Source organism: Pithys albifrons, chromosome 7 (genome assembly GCF_047495875.1).
Source record: "Pithys albifrons albifrons isolate INPA30051 chromosome 7, PitAlb_v1, whole genome shotgun sequence".
NCBI classification, from domain to species: domain Eukaryota; kingdom Metazoa; phylum Chordata; class Aves; order Passeriformes; family Thamnophilidae; genus Pithys; species Pithys albifrons.
The window spans coordinates 18,136,372-18,153,801 of NC_092464.1; the positions used below are offsets into that span (position 1 = coordinate 18,136,372).

Genomic DNA, 17,430 nt, shown 5'->3' on the forward strand with positions numbered 1-17,430 from the left:
CACTGCCACTCTGTCCCCTGCTGTAGTACAGTAATCATGAGCAGGAGCAGCATCTCCACTGCTGCTCATCATAGGGTGCTGCCTAGCTCAGCTACTGGGACAGCTTTTCCTATGGTCTCCCTACCCTCGTGAATGCAGGGGAACATTTTGCAACAGTGCTTCGTGTTCTCCCAGGTGTCTGTAACACTGTCTGCCAAATATGTGCTGCTGCACACAGCGTCTCCTGCACCCACCCCTACAGGCTGGGTAACTACCTCAGGTAATGCATAAGAACTCAGAATTCTGGAATATATTAAAAATGGTCATGAAAAGAATTTAGAATTGCTTTTAACGTGCCTTACAGTACTGTATTCTTGTAGCCTTGTCACATTTAGTACATTCAAACCACATTAAAAACATCAGTTGTTAAAGCATTCTCAGTGGCTGGTGTATTTTCTTCATCAGCCCATTTTTGACACGACATCCTCCATGCGATGTATTAAGAATGCATTACTACACTGTATGACTAGACTGTTGTTTTTAATAATCTGCTCAGTGATGATTTTATCCAAAAAATGTCTTTCTCTGCCACAATTGTGGTGAGGGCATTGTTGTCGCTTACCTTGTAACCACTAAGAAATGCAGGTTTATGCTTGATAATATTGTTTACAGCTCTGATGTTCACATAACAGCTGCAGCAACAGGCAGAACCAGAAAAAGAGCTCTTACTTCATCCCCTAATTGGCAAGCTTCTACATAGGTAAGCCATGCCTCTTGAAATATTCTGGATTTTCATGTTTTTCTTGTCTAGTTTTGGTGTTTACATATTAAACTGAGCTGTCAAATGTTGGGAGGAGAATAAATAATGCAGTTGCAAAGGTGGCTTACAGGTAACCTCATGATAATGTTTGTCTTGGACTCCTTTCTTGATATATCCCTACCCCCAACCTTCTCTTTTCAGTATTTCTCCACATTAGAGTTATGAAAGGGTATATGTCCTAATTTTATCAGTAACAAGCTATGAGAGGAATAGATGTGTAATTTCAATTCTAACATTTTTTCTGTAAAGGCCTAAGATATAAATACATCACAAGGGATTTGCCTGTAAGGCTTCACACTGTTTTTCTGTGTGTCGCTTCTTCCATCTGCATCTTTGTGGCTTTTGGCTACATGTCCAGACCTACTTGTTAGTATTATCTACCCTTATTTTCTTTGTTCTTTTTACCCTTTGATCATTTCCCATGGTTGTATATCTAGAAATGTTTGTTCTTTTCCTTCTATTTTTAGTTTATAAACAAACAGCTAAACAAAGATTATAAGAACATTCTTCACAATGTTTACAGGCTTTTTCACAGTTAAGGCTCTAATAACATGTTTTCAATAATCATATTTTGGCCCTAATTTAAAAACGTTTTGAAATTTTACTGTAAATTCATTCGACACCAGTTCATAATGTAAAAAATCAATGTAAACATTCAGTAAGTACACATACCTCCACAGCCAAATCCTTAGCAGCTTCATTTCTGTCATGCACAAAGAACCTCATTAATTCTAGTTTCTCTGGGTTTTTCTCATTTGCAGAAAAGCTAAAACAATTTATTACATTTTATGCCAATGAAAAAAATCTTACATGGAGAGGAGCAGCTTTGTGGATTGGGCACATGGCTGCTGATTGCAGCACTATTCTTCAGACTATACCCCAGCTAAATTAATCTATTTTTTATCTCATTATTATTATTTACTGTTATTAGCAAGAAACTACACTTCATTACACTTCTTACGGAAGAAGTAGAATTTCTGGAAGAGAAGAATACCAAAACAAAGACTTAACAAAATGCAGTTGTCCAACCTTGATGGGAAGAACAAACATTTCCTGCTTGGGTGTTTCAGCACAATGCCAGAGGAATGTATTTTTTACTGTCTTGTTCATGTTAACATTTTTCAAAGCATTAAGCTTCTGTCTGTAGTGTAGTTAGAACAATCTCTTCTATTGCAGTGGTCTGATAAAGAATACGGTTAAAAAACACAGAAAACTCTGTAATACCAACTTAAATAATCCAAAAGGTAGAAGAAACCAGTACTCACACAGCAGTGGCAGAACTGATCTGTGTTTCTAGCTGTAATCCAAGTAGCTTCAGACATACAGATCCCAGCTCTGTGATGTTAATGCAACAGCACTTTATCAGTATAGTGGTGGTAACTGAATCAGACTACATTAACTTTAGGGCAAATGGGGACTTCAGGAGGGGTTCTTGCCCACCTCCAATCAAGAAGAATTTTTAAATCTTGAAGAGTGATTGTGGGTACAAATCAGGAGCATCTAATTCCAAAGTTCAGATGAAACATTAAACTTTCTTTCTCAATAATTTTATGAAATGTTGACATGTAATTGAAAAGCGAATCTATTTAGGGATTTTGCCTATTATGAAGATTTCCTATATATTTACAAAAATATTTTTATTTATGTAGTTTATAGAAGTCTGTATATGCTGTTCAAATTCAGTGCTTTTTATTATTTTTAAGCACTGTGAACAGGAATTATTTTTTCCCAGCACATCTCAATCTTCATATACAGGCACCACTTCTGAGACAAGTGTATTCTGGAGGGGTCCCTGTCGCTTTGTAAACCTGGTCTTCTGTTCTTTCAGACATGTTGTCTGCTGTAGCAACAGTTCTTTCAAGAATAGTTCCTTAACCATCAAAAAGCAAACAGACTTGGCTTCATACAAGAAAGCACTTATCACAGCGTAATCTTCAATTGCTGTAGTACTTAGACAGATATTAATCAGTGATTAATTTATAGAAGCCTTCTTAACACCAGATTCCTAAGTTATTAATTGTCCTACCATGATGTCCTAATGCAAGTGCACTAAAAGGATTACCTTAAACCCAATCCATCTTGGACATCAAACTCCAAGGGTAGACATACCCATGGTGTTATCTGGATTCATCTGAGATCTACAAGTGTCAACAACCACTTTCTAGAAAAGTAGTGTACCAAAGAGATGTATTCCTACTTGTTTGGTAAGAGTCCCTCGGATGCCACGAGGCATATTTCATTATGCCCAGGTCTCCCCTAAGAGCAACTTTTGCTTCAATAATTTCTAATATAGGAATGGCAGAATCCTAGCTGTATATTTGACAGCTAGATACCAGAAATCATAACCAACTTTCACTTTTAAGGAAGTGAAAAACTCTAATTTTACTCACAGTAGGTAGAGAGGCTGTTAGCATTTTCCCCAAAAGACAGGACACAGAAGGATAGAGCGAGTCCATATTTTAACCTCTTCTATGGGAATGTAAAGGTAGGTAATGATCAGAGCAAGCCAAGAAAAGAAACAAGCTCCTTCTCATCTGTGAGGCTGTGAAAGCAAATTATTAATAATAACTTTGACAGCATTGGAAGGGGGGTGGCAGAAAGCTGTGTTGTTCCTGGTCTGTTTTCCTCCCACTGCACAGACAGCACAGGCAACACGCGTGGGCTGGAGGCGCTGGGAAGACACATCCTGCACCGCGGTGGGGAGGGAGTAGCAGCTCGGGAGACAGCGAGGAGGGAAGGCATCGTTACTGACCGGCTGGAAATTTGCTTTTCGGCATCCCATTTTTCCTCCCCTAACCAAAATCCTGTTAAAACGGCCGTTTAAACCACAGCGGCTTAAATCTCACCCACTTATCCAGTCCAGGCCTGTTATGCAGCCCTGCCCAGAGCCCTGCCCAGCCCAGATCCCTGCTCAGACCCCTGCCCAGCCCAGATCCCTGCTCAGACCCCTGCCCAGCCCTTGCCCAGACCAGACCCTCGGCCCAGAGCCCTGCCCAGACAAGCCCAGCCCCTGCCCAGCCCAGCCCCTCGCCCAGAGCCCTGCCCAGATCAGACTCCTGCCCAGACCGCTGCCCAGCCCCCTGCCCAGCTCAGCCCCTGCCCAGTCCCCTGCCCAGTCCAACTCCCTGCCCAGCCCTGCCCCGCCCCTGCCCAGCCCAGCCCCCTGTCGACTCCTGCCCAGCCCTTGTCCAGCCCAGCCCCTGCCCTGCCCAGACCCCTGCCCAGCCCAGCCCCCTGCCCAGCCCCCTGCCCAGCCCTTGCCCAGACCAGACCCTCCGCCCAGAGCCCTGCCCAGACAAGCCCAGCCCCTGCCCAACCCCTGCCCAGCCCAGCCCCTCGCCCAGAGCCCTGCTCAGACCAGACTCCTGCCCAGACCGCTGCCCAGCCACCTGCCCAGCCCAGCTCCTGGTCAGTCTCCTGCCCAGCCCAATCCCCTGCCCAGCCCAGCTCCTGCCCAGCCCCTGCCCAGCCCAGACCCCTGTCCAGACTCCTGCCCAGCCCTTGTCCAGCCCAGCCCCTGCCCTGCCCAGCCCAGCCCAGACTCCAGCCCAGTCCCTGCACTCCGCATCCCCGCGGCCCCGCAGCCCCTCCCGCCGTGGGGCGGCGCAGACATGGCGGGAACGGGCGGGAGCGGCGCTGGAGGCCGCGGCGTTGTGGTAAATGTGGAGGGGGCTCGGCCCGGCCCGGCCGCTCGCCTACAGTCCTGCGCGGTGTCCCCGGCCCCGCGTCCCCCGCCCGGCCCCGCCGGCGCTGTGTGCTGCCCCCGCGCCTTCCCCTTCCCCTTCCCTTCCCTGCCCTTCCCCCGCCTGCTCCGGGCCCCTGGCCGGCGCCTGGGCCGCGGCCCCTCGCCCAGCTCCGGCCCCGCCATCCCCAGCGCTGCAGGGCCCCCGGGCTGCCCCGCACGCTCGGCCTCCCCCGGGAAAACGCGGCCCTGAGTCCCCGGAGCGGCTCCTCCAGTGCTTCTGGGCAAGGGGGATGCGGATCCGCGGGGTCCCGAGGGGCCTGGCTCCCACCCGGGCTCAGACCCCTCCGGGGTGTCTGGGCTCCGGGAAGGCAGGATGGGCTGGTGCGCTGGGGTGGGAAACAGCCCCAGCTTTGGCAGCGTGTTTGGAGTGCCTGTGGGGATGGATAAGCGATCAGAAATGAATGACCGTGCTCCTTACTCTGAGGGACAAACCAGGTTCTCCTGTGAAGCAAGAGCCGTCACTGCTATCACCTTGGGTAGTGGTCTTATTTGATGTGGCGGTGGGATTTTAGCAGAAGATTAACAGGATAGGTGCCCAGATCATGGTCCAGGGCCCTCTGTGTAGGGAGTGCTCACACCACGCCTCCATCCCCTCCATCTCCTTTCTGAAGGACCTGCCTCTGTGTTCGAGCTCTCTCTGGACCTGCCACTCTCCAGCCACCTCTCCTGACCCCCGTGTAACAAATTCATTCTTAAAGCAGGTCACTCTGTTTATCCCTGGAGCAACATGAGGGTATTGTATTGCACAGGAGGACATGAATGCGCATATCCATGTTCTGCTGTACTGATTTAATTTCTTCTGCTCAACGCCCCTGAGAAAACAGTCAACAGTAAGGCCAGTCCTGTGTCTAAGTTCCAAAAGCTGGACTTGGCTCTGCTCAAACCTCACCTGTACTCACTTTGCCAGACAACAAAACCAGCCACGTTCTTGAAAACGTGTTGCAATTGAGTATCTTCAGCTGCTCTCTCATACCTGGGAACACTTTGGGGTATTACCACATATTTGTATTCCATTTTGTATGCATTCACATCCACTTCAAAAAGACCTACTGAATGATATCTGCTGGTTGTTTGAACATGCCAAGCCTGAACTTTAAAAGTAGGTCTTTCACTATAGGACTTCTTTAACACACAAGAATACCCGTGTATTTTGTATATATATTTACTTGCCCAGTTGAATGCTGTCTTTTTATGAAACAATCAGATTTTTACCCTTCATATTTTCAAGGGCTAAAGCCAGAACTGAATAGAAGATGAGTTTATATGTTCTAAATATTTTTGATGTATATTTGAAAGTGAGTATAATTGCACTTCTTTAATTCACAGACAGAACAATCACAAGAATTTACAGTTGCCTGAAACCTGTCCTATAGCATGACACTGTGAATAGCTTTAGGGTAAATGAGAATTTCTAAGCCTTCTTGTTGGCAAGTGCCTGTTTAAAAGAAAGCTATGAAATAGGCTTATTATATCAGAAAAATAATTAATTTGAAAGTACATGTGAATTTCATCTTATTTGTCAAAAACCAGTGAGCACTTGTAAATGAGAACTTCTATATTTTTGCAAAGTGATGGAGTTTATGTTCTTCTATTCAAGAGAACCAGAAGGATAAATGGGAGAATCAAAATTTCATCCTGATACTGTTTCATAAAGGATTTACTGTAACCTAAGTAAAAGCTATTGGTTTCTATGAATTCTGAAACAGTTCCCATCCATTTAGTTTGATGTTCTGCATCACACTAAAAACATGCAATTTGATGGGAATGCAGAAGTAAGCAACACTGACAGGGGTTTGTAGTGGGTGTTTATAATACATAGGCAATTTCGAGTTATCTGAAATTGTTTCAGTTTACATTAAAATGCTTTTGAACAAAACCACTCCAGATGGTTCATTGTTACGAAATGTTTAAAGTTTCAGCCATCCCTATGTATTGAAAAAGTAGACGGGAAAAATAGGCTTCCCTGCTCTTCTGCAGCAGTGTTTTTGGAGCAAGATTTGCCTCTATTTAAAAGCCTCACCAAGGAGGATATTTATAATCTCCTGTTTCTATGGAAATGAGGAACACAGCAAAGTAACTTTTTTTCTTTTGTATAGTTTCAAGGCTTGTGTAATTCAGGGGAAAAGCTTTAATTGATTCTGGTGATCTCCCAGTCATGCCCTTTTGTGGGCAAGTGTTCAGTAGTAGTTGCCAACGAATAACTTTTTTTGGTACAGAAATTGTTGGGTAGAGTTAAGAAAAGACGACAGTTGAGGTGTCTGTAGCTGTCAGTGAATACGCAGAGAAAGTCCCCAAGGAAACCAGAATCCCTGAGGCAGAACAGTGTTGCAGTAGAGCATGAGGCAGGGCTGTGGAGGAACTGCTTGACATCAAGTATGTTGTGTTAGCCAAATATTTGTGAGAAACAATTTATTGCTCTACTATATAACGTTATAAGCAGAGGTCAGTTTCAGTGATAGCCCTTTAAAGGCTGTATGGAGCAAAAATGTCATTAACACACGCCCTTTGCAAAAGGCAAGTTTGTCACCATTTCTCTTTTTACTCAAGATTCATGAAGCCAAGCTGTAGAAAGACAGTATCTGACTTGAGGAATGTGATTGTAAAGAAAGGCTGTTAGGTGTCGCTTTTTATCCTGAAACAATATTGAAGCAGAGCTTTGTAAAGTCAAGGTAACCTTGTGAACCTGCAGGTCTTGTCTTTCACAAGGAATTGGGAAAACTGTTGATTTGGTGTTTGTTTAGTTTTTGTGCTGATGACTTTGCATCTTCATAGCTTTTCTGAAGACTTCACTTGTTGGTTGATTTTTGTCTTTCCTAATCTCTACTCCTAATCATTGTATTCTGATACTTATGAAACCAATATATATTAAATCTGTAAAGTAGTTTTTTCTGTAAACGTATGAATTTACAGACTAGCTGATAGTGAGGGGAGATGCAACATTTTGTAATCGCTTATCTTTGATGACATCTAAACTAAGAACCTCACCTCTAGCAAGAAGTACACCTTCCTATGTGGTGTTTCATCTGTACAACATTTATTTTTTTATTTACTACTTTTAAATAACTCTGAATTAGAAATGTACAGTTTTAATATAGGATTTTATGACTTTTAACCCCACTGTCTGAATTTCCCATTGGAGAATCCTTTCTTACTGTCAATCTTATATTTGCATTTGGAGTTTGAAGTAGGAAGAAACTTATTCTTGCCACTCATTTAGTATTAAATGCTTCACTTTTCCATCTAGTGTTTTGCAATTTCAGGTGAAATTTTCACTGGGGGGGGTGGTGAAACTGTAGCATTTGATTTCTGAGATATACCAAGAAGCAAAATAATTAATAGGAAAAGCAAACCAGTAAATTATAACTGGAAGAATGTATGGCATACTATTAATTCAGAGTGTACTAGAATGCTGATTTTATATCAGTTACATAACGTCAAACACCATGAAGTGTTCTTAACAGTACTGTTTGATATTCAGATTTCAGACAATTGGCCTGGTTACAGTCTGGATTTGTTCACTTATCCTCAGCACTACTATGGAGATCTGGAATATGTGCTCATACCTCATGGCATTATTGTTGACAGGTATGTGTAGTCTGAATGTTACTAAATAAATTCTTTGGTTAGTGTTGTTCTTTTTTTTATGCGGGCTGTCATCCACAGACAGTGTGTGTATAACATTTGTCCTAAAATATCATATTAGCATTTACAAAAATATTTAATTTGGAAAGTAAAAAAAATGTTGGAAGGTTGTAGTGGCCTTTGCAGCTCCCTGTCTTGTTTCTTTCACCACATTTCTGATTTGGGCATTGAATGAGACAGAGCGTCCCACAGAAAAAGAGAGTCTGATCATGTAGTGGAATTACTTTGGAATGCAGTTTGAAAGAGCTGAACTGAAGGTCCAGGGGCAAGTAAAATCTTTGCATATGCAGGTATCTGAATGTCCCTCTTGCACTCCAATCATTATGTGCTTTTAATTAAAAAAATAGGAGAAAAAACTACATTCCATTATGTACAACTTTGGCAATTCTCTAGTAGGAATCATTAATGCAAATTAACCTGATGGTTCCTGACTGCACTGTTGACTCCTGCCATTCAGCACACCTAAAAGGTGGTGTGGGCTGTTTGGGTCCAGATGCTGAATTTGAAGGAAGTCAGAGGGAAAGCCTGATCATCCCTCCTTCCTTACTTTGTGGCAGTTCCCATGGGCACTCACTGTACACATTTGATGTGCTTTGGTGTTTGTGGTCGGCCAGCTCAGTCTTCATGCCCAGTTACTATTTTGATGTTGAAAGTTACAAAATTAAATGGTAATTTTTCAACAGTGTATTTATTGGGAATAACTAAATGGAATTGCATAGAATTTCAGCCTGCAGGTTTCTACCTACCCTGTTTGCAGCTGGTTGCAAATACAAGGGGAATTGAACTCCTTGAAAAAAAGAATGTAAACACCCATCATAAGGAATAGCTATTACACCTGTATTTGTTTCTGAACACAAACTTTCCTTAATTGCCTTTTCAGTTACCATTGTGTTGAATTTTTAATCTTTTGGTTTGAGTAAATTGAATTTTAAGTCCTCCTTTTTTAAAATAAAGATGGTGCAACTTCAGTTCTCATGGAATTCAATATAAATTTCTTTCAAGTAAGCATTGAACACCAGTGTTGTTTTTGTATTCCAGCAGAATTAGTTCCACTTCTTACTCCAGCAAAAAAAGCTGATTCTATTCTAATAGAAAAGGACACAGAACTGAATATGCTGGGATCAGGCAAGACTTTCATGTAGGAAGAAGGCTCAGCACTTGAGAAAATTCTCTTGTCAGTTCATAGTAATTAAATATAAATAAAATAGAAATATAAGTTAAAACTATTGTATTTTTATTTTAAAATTGAAAATGTTACATTTTTGTCTGTGCTGGATTTCATACACTTTTAAAATACAAAGTGAAATTTCAGCTCCTCAGACAATCTGAGGAATGATACAAAAAACAAAAAATGATCAGAGAAATGTTTCTTTTTAATGACAAGTTTTCCCTATGATTCTTAGACTTGATAAAGGATGATAAAACACTATTATATTAATTTTCAGTACAGTAAGTGAAAGTCTTTTACTAATTCTTACAAGAGTAAAAGGAATTATGTATTCGAGATCAAACATGATGATGTAATGATATCTTCTATTTCTGAAAAAATTACTAATTACTGCTATATGGAATTTACTAAAGCATTATAGATACAAAGATGTGAAAATGAAGCAATAGCTTTTGCTCATAACTGGTATATTATCTTCAATTTTGAGCTTGTTCTATTCTGTTACATGCACAGATTTCACTACAGTTCAATCAATGCATTTATGTGGTGGCAAATTGATTTCCATATTGGAGTCAACAGAGAAAGAAAAAAACAACAAAACCTGAAAAATGTAATAATGAAAGACATGGGATAAATAATAGGATTGTTTAATAAATTGCTGCCTTCCAAGAAGTTCACTCTCATAGAAACTACTAATCTCATTCAGAGACCTATCACAGAATTTTCCAGCGTGTTTACAGAATATAATACACTGAGCTGGTTTTCCTCAAAACATTATTAAGTTTTCTGTTGATACATGCTTTACATCTAGAAATGACCTGGTACCCTATTTTAGGTCTAGAAATGCCATCTCTGATGTTCTTTAGAAAGCAAAACTACTTAAGACGAATATTTATTTAAATTTATTATTAAGATAATAAAGTAAGATTCATAGTTATTATTTTTATCTTAAACATGTGTGTAGCATTGTATGGCAGAAATGAGTACCTTTTATTTCCAGCTGTCTGCCATGTTGTGTTTGCAGTGCAGAATTGTCAAAGAGAAGACAGGTTTGGGAACCCTGCAATTCTGGGTTCACTGGAGCAGGAGCCCAGTTATTTGTGTGTGTGTGACCTTCAACAAGTCACTTCAGTTTTTGCACTCTTTAGTTTTCTTGTATAAAACAGTGATCTGTACAAAAGAGTCAAAATATATATCCTTTATAACCTTTTGACTGATGCTCTGGGTTTTTTCTGGTATTTGTGTATATTTTTGTTAAAATGGTAGTGGTAGCATCTTCCAAAGCCAATCAGTGTGAACTATTTCAAAAATTCTCTATCTTTCACTCAATTTGTTGCTCTTCTGCAGTAACTACCATAACAAGTTAGGGCTTTGTAGAGGAATATTTTATACTGATGTTTCCTGTGAGGTAAAATGAAAGGCTAACTCACATCCTTTTCTCCAAAGTCTCTGAAATGCTTATGAGTCCAACGTATGCTGAGATGGGTGGCTCCCTTTGTGTAGCAGTGGAATTTATGCAATTAAGCTTAACCAGTTTGATTCACATGCTTTACATCATGAGTCTATCACTCTGTGTCTGGCCTTTGTGAGCTGCATCCAAACCCAGCTGAGCACTGGAATGAACTCCCCAGGAAGGTGGTAGAGTCACCATCCCTGGAGGTGTTCAAGAAACAACTGGATGTGGCACTCAGTGCCATCCATGGTCTAGTTGTCAAGGTTGTCTAAGGTTGAACACAATGATTTTGGAGGGCTTTTCCAGCCTAAATGATTTGGTGACTCTATGAAGTCAAGACGCTTAAACAGGGTGTCAGTCAAGCTTTTTACTCGCTGTAGTGTTTGTTTGTAAACACATGGAAACCCTACTATGAACTTAGAGCACCTGCATCTGATGTTATTTTATCCTTACTTTTTTTTTCCCAGGACAGAACGACTGGCCAAAGATATTGTGCAAGACATTGGAGACAATGATATTGTGGTTCTCTGTGTCCTCAAAGGTGGCTACAAGTTCTGTGCTGATCTTGTGGAGCACATTAAAAATCTTAGCAGAAATTCAGAAAGGTTCATCTCCATGAAAGTTGATTTTGTTAGACTGAAAAGTTACCACGTAAGTCAACACCTTTTTTTATGTAGATTCTGGTTGAATGTCATAATAAATAGTGGACTTCTGTATATGAGATCCCACCTCCAGTTATAAGAAAAACTATGTGAAAAATATTTTTGTTTGAAAAATCTGTGCGGTTTTCTTTAAAAGTATTTGCTCATATCCCTTATACTTTGTGGATAGTATGAGTGAGGATATGAAGCATCTTCGAGCTGTATTGCTTTGTTTAGTCTGTCTTTAATTCCGGACAGAAAATTATTCAAATTTTCTTCATGTTAAATGTCAACATGTTGTTTGTTCTGAAATCCTCAGCAGTTCTGTCAAGTTAGTTTCATGTTACTTCATTTCCACCCCCACATACTTTGGCATAACTGCAAGATGATAAATCTATGTCTTCTTCTAAGTGTTTAATGCTAAGTAAATGAAATGCTTTCATCTTCATACCATGCAGTTTACATAGTAGCAAATACACCACCAGATGATGATAGTGTTCTATAAGAAGATGAAACAAGCCATTGAATGAAATCCAGTGTTGAATCAAGACCTTTGCTTTATCTTCAGAGGAAATTATGCAATAATGATTCATTTGTGTCAGTGAGATTACCAGCCTTTTTTTTTAGAACCTGTAATTACAATTTATTGTGTAAGTTATGAATTCCATAGTGAGGGAGCATTTCTAGAAGTAAGTTGTCCTAGAAATGTCTGAGGAAGTACATTAAATAAATGGAGTGATAATATCATGTCTTGCAGAAGTGTAACTTGCTGAGTCCAACAGTTCCCACAATAACTCTACATCCTTTCCACAGGCAGAGATTTGTTGGTTGGCATTTTGCTCTGATACCAGTGGCCATAACTTTTCCTAACTTTCACAGATCCTGTCTGAAGTTTTTCCATTATGGAAGAAAAGTGAATGAGAGCCTTTTGTAGCCATTTGGTTTGGCTTTGGTCATGGGACTTCTCTTTCGAGAATTAGTTAGGGCCATGAAGAACATGTGCAATACTAAGGTTATATATTTTCTAGGTATTCAGCAGTATTACAGAACTAATTAATAAAGTAAGTTATAATGTTTGTCTCAGCTAACACCACATGAAACCTATACTCAATTTTTTTTGTGTAGTTATGATAGCACTTCAGTAATACTGCTTGGCAAATAGTGGAAGTGCTTAAATGGGGTTTTATTTTGCATCTGACATACAGGTAATGCACATGCTCTGCCTACAGGGTTATGTCTTGCCCAGTATGAAGATACCAAGGTTCTAAAATTTCTTGATTTGGTGACAAATCAAGTCTTACTAGCCATACTAACTCATAAGCAGTGAGTGGCAGGAGATACTGCAGAAGTGTGGAAATCAGCACATCTTTAGCTTAGGAAATAAGCTTAGGTATGTTATATCAAGCTTAAACTGCAATACAAATTTTATTATGCAAGGGTGAAATTACCAATACTAAGTCTAGCATTTAATGGCTGGGAAATTTTAGTTCTTAGTCTCGTGCTCTGTCAGGTAGATAGTGCCTTCCCCAGAACTAGTGCTTGCATGTGGTTTTTAGAAAATTAATCCTTTTTTTTTTTACATGTGCTTCTAAACAGGTGTCAGGTATTTAGAGTCTGAAGCTGTCCTTAATTTAGTGCTTGGAACAGTGCTTGCTGTCTGTCTGGCCTTGAGAAGCTGAATGACCCTGCAGTATAAACGTGAAATGACAATAGTATTGGTACATTCTTTCCATGAGATTTGCATAAATGCAATGCTGACTGAAGTACCAGTACCACTACCTGCCATCCTTTGCATCTTGAGTTATTGTTGTGTCCTGTGCATGTGCAGGTTTTAGAGAATGTTCCCTTGTCAGTGTAGCTGGGGTCAGAACACATGAGGAACTCCCTGTAACAAGTTGGAATGACTCTTTATCCCAGCCTTATATGAAACTCCCAAATCTCCCATGTTAGTCTGTATGTCTGTAATAACATATCTCTCATGGTGTTTTACACTTTAATCAGAGACAGTAGTTAAAATTTTAGAGGTAAGACTCTTACTTGAAGTCTTCGAGCATCATTAGTTCCAGTCCTTTGCTTTCCTTAGCCTTTTCTGTTCCACTTTCTAGTACGACTTACTACTGCTCTCTCTTGTTATCCCTTTTTCATTTTGTAGACACTGCTCTTCTCACATTATTTACCTGCTTCCTTTTACTAACTGTTCTTTGTTTCTCTCCTAAAGGGAGTCCTGCTGCTCTCAATATACTTCCTTCAGATATGTCTCCCTTCTCCCTCCAGCTGTTTAAATCCTGCAACTAGTTTCAGCTCAAACTCATGGGATTTTTGACTTGTCTCATTCCAGCTTCAATACTGAAAGGTTAGTTGATTTTTAGGGTTGTAATTTTAAGTAGGATTTCTTGGTTTAATCATATAGCAGAAAGGGACTGTAATTGTGACCCAAAGTCCAATCTTGGCATCAGTGAAAGTACATCTTAATTGGAAAGTGTCAGTGAAAAATATTGTACTTTGATGTTTTGCATACAGATATGATTACAGGGAAAGGAGTTTGCACATATGACCAGCTTTATATGGCTCTTTGTTTTTCAAACCTGTCATAATATTCCAGAATTTAGACTTTAGCATTTATACTTAATTAGTATGTTAGGATCTGCTTTCATATCAAGTAGCTGAAATCTGGGCATGTGTCTTTGTTAGGCTTCTTCATGCAAATGAATTAATAAAAAAAAAGTACATTTAGAATCTCTGGATATTAATGAGAGACTACTTGTACTTCATGATCAGGGTGGTTTTATCTGGTTTGCAAGGTATTGCCATATGTGCCTGAATGATTTTGTGAGAAACTTTCCTGTATTTTACTAGGGGGAGATTAAAAGAGAGCACCAAAGTGAGAGTTGGAAAATATGATTTCAAAAATAAACAGATAGGAAGCCTCATGTAGACTTAAGGTTAAGAGTCAAGAAGTAGATGTGGAGGAAAATAAAATCCAGTGATGGGAAATTGAATGAGAAGCAACAGCTCTGAGTTTTAAGACTCAGAGAAAATATAAAGTTTTTTGAAAGAACTCAAGGGCAGTGAGACAGGATATATAATAGGTAGACCAGAAAGCATTAGAATAGTCCTTATGTGAAATATGATGAATGTATGGAAAGATGCATGCCAAGTTTTAGAGGAAAACACTGTATTCTGGAAACACTGACAGAAGAACTGATAGAATTTGGCAGCTTTGTAGATACTAAGACACAGGATTTTAATACAAGTTAGGAACAGTGGAATTGGCTGCAGAGATTTCTGAATTTAAAACTGGGTGAATAAAATTTACTATATTCAGTTTTCTCCATATGGAATGTTTTTCCTGAGTGATTGTTCCTCAACAGGGAATCAGAACTCTGAAATTACAAAGAGGTGAAGGTTTCAGATTGACAGAAGGATTAAAAATTATTTTCAGAGGCATGGGAGGTTGAAGTCAAGGATGAAAAGTAATAGACAAAGTTGAGTCTGGGAATTTCAGCAGGAGAGGTAAGAAACATGGACCCAGAAATTCTGTAAGACATTTGTGATACTGTGAGAACCATAGCAGAAGAGTAGACTGTTCATAAACAGTAATTAGAGCTTCTCTTTGTTCAGTGTGGAAGAGCCAATTTAGGACACGCTGATAAAGGTAAAGGTTGAATTACAGCTTGAAACAGAGGAGGATATTCTGGCTTATCAAATCTAAACCCCTAGTAAGAGATGCAACAAGATCACGTAATCCTGTTCTGTGACTATACCAAATGGGATCTTTAAGTCAAAACACAGTTTTGAAGTGGAATTGAAAAAATTAGGTGAAGAAGTAGAGGAAGTACACAGAGCCTGTAGACTTTCTTGTGAAGTTCTCAGCAACCTCTCAGTGAAAAGTAAATGCATGTGAATTAAGACTTCTTTAGTAGACAAATGATGAAAACTAAAAATTGAAAGAATCCTGGAAAGAGTTGTTGAAACTGGTGATGGAGGCTGGTGGAAATGAAACATCACATGCTTTTACTAGGCAGACCAGTGTGCTCTCTACATGCATTGCTGCCTGTTCTTGTGAAATTTAGTATTCCCATATTGTTATCCATAGATGTCTGTCTAATTCTATGATAGTATAGTTCACATCTTGGGGAAGGGCAAGTGAATATTGGTAGTATAACCTTTTCTCACTGAAAACCATGGAGAGGTAAACAAGGAATGAGACTGATACTTTTCCTTAAGTCTTGTCATTTCTTTGGTTATGTATTTGGACTAAAGCGGCAGAAGATTGGACTTTTCTGTTATTTTGAAATAACATTGTTATAACAAACTCTGTTATTTTGAATAACTTTGGGTCTCCATCTGGACCACTTCATCCAGCTCTGGAGTCCTCAGTACAGGAAAGACATGGATCTGTTGAAGGAAATCTGGAGGAGGGCTGTGAACATGATCACAGGTCTGGAGCATGTCTCCTATGAAGACTGGCTGAGGGAGCTGGATTGTTCAGCTTGGAGAAGAGACAGCTCTGTGGAGAACTTAGAGCAGCTTTCCAGTACCTAAAAAGTACCGACAAGAAAGGTGGAGAAGAACATTTACATGGGCATGGAACGATAGGAAAAGGGAGAATGGCTTTAAACTGAAAGAGGGGAGGTTTAGCCTAGATATAAGGAAGAATTCTTTTATGATTAAATTGCTAAGGCACTGGAGCAGATTGTCCAGAGAGGTGGTAGATGCCCCAAATACGTATGAACTTAAGAGGAATGTTGCTTGTTAGTCACTTGGAGGAAACTTCCAGGATTATGTGGATTTGGTCAATTCATGTAATTCTTTAAAATGAGTACATTATTTATGGTTTCCAGAACATAACTAATAAAAAAATGCAAAAATGTGGCCTCTGAATTGTAATCCATGCACAATGGTTGCATTGAATTCTGCTCACAAACAAATCCATTGATATGAGCTGTTTCCTCTTCAGCCTCCAGTTGTTCGAAACATATTTACAACTGTTGGATATTAGTCTTGGCATAAACAAGACCATTAGTGCTGCAAAAATCTGAAAACAAGCAAAAAACCAAGCATTGTTTCATAGAAATCTGAATGTTTTTGCTGTATGAAACCATCTCAGTAAATAGTTTTGCTAAATCTCTCTACTGTAGGAGTAAGGAAACAGAGGGATTTTATAATGAGTAAGTTGAAAGCTTGGTAAATTTATTTTTCTGCTGTGTAGGTTTCCTTCTCACACGCCATTACTAAACACTTAGTTCCTAAGAAGCACAACAGCATGAGGCATCAGACTGTAATCAGAGTTGTGTCAAATGTACATTCCAACTTTGCATAACAACCTATTCTTACTCAGTATGATATTACTGTATGGAACTTTATTTTTTTAAGACCAGCATGAACTTTATATCTGAACACAGTATTTTGAAATCCTGACCCTAAAAAAAGCAAGTAACTTCAAAATGGTTTTATTAATTTAACAACACATAAGAAACAACTAAGTTTCTTGCTTGCATTTAGTGATTCATGTCTATACCCAAACTACACCAGTGTTAAAATGATTGTTTATCTCCATTTCCATGAGTCATGAAAACACCACTTATGATTTCCTGAGAAAAATGTACATCCTGAGATGAAAGAGGATCCACATTAGTTTTTGTACATACAGGTTTTCTCTTGGTCAGGTTGTGAGTTCCCTTTATTTTGCTTCATGTAGACATGATCTGCTTGATGCTGAGTAGCCATGGAAGAATTACAGATTGGAGCCTACCTGGTAGAATGAATTCCTGTCAACTTTAAGGCCAAATTCTGCAATAATTTCACAGGACTGAGCCCTAAATTATGTGTGAATTATCAATTTGATGTGCAGATAAATAACCAGTGTAGGCAAAATGTGGTTTAATTTGGAAATTAATAATTTATTACTTATTTAATTTAGAGAGAGTTTGTACACCTACTAGACATTCAAAACATAAAATATCCTCTCAACCTTTTCAG

The 17,430-nt window shown here is 39.6% G+C and overlaps 1 protein-coding gene across 2 annotated transcripts in view; it reads left to right on the top strand.

The window, feature by feature from the left end:
• Positions 1-4,391: 4,391 nt before the first annotated feature.
• Positions 4,392-17,430, top strand: part of PRTFDC1 (phosphoribosyl transferase domain containing 1) — a 44,873-nt gene continuing 31,834 nt past the window's right edge. For both annotated transcript variants that reach the window (XM_071560748.1, XM_071560749.1), the window contains exons 1-3: positions 4,392-4,455; positions 8,023-8,129; positions 11,275-11,458. In XM_071560748.1, the coding sequence (XP_071416849.1) occupies positions 4,411-4,455; positions 8,023-8,129; positions 11,275-11,458 (336 nt within the window). In that variant the 5' untranslated portion in view covers positions 4,392-4,410. The remainder of the gene's footprint in view (positions 4,456-8,022; positions 8,130-11,274; positions 11,459-17,430) is intronic.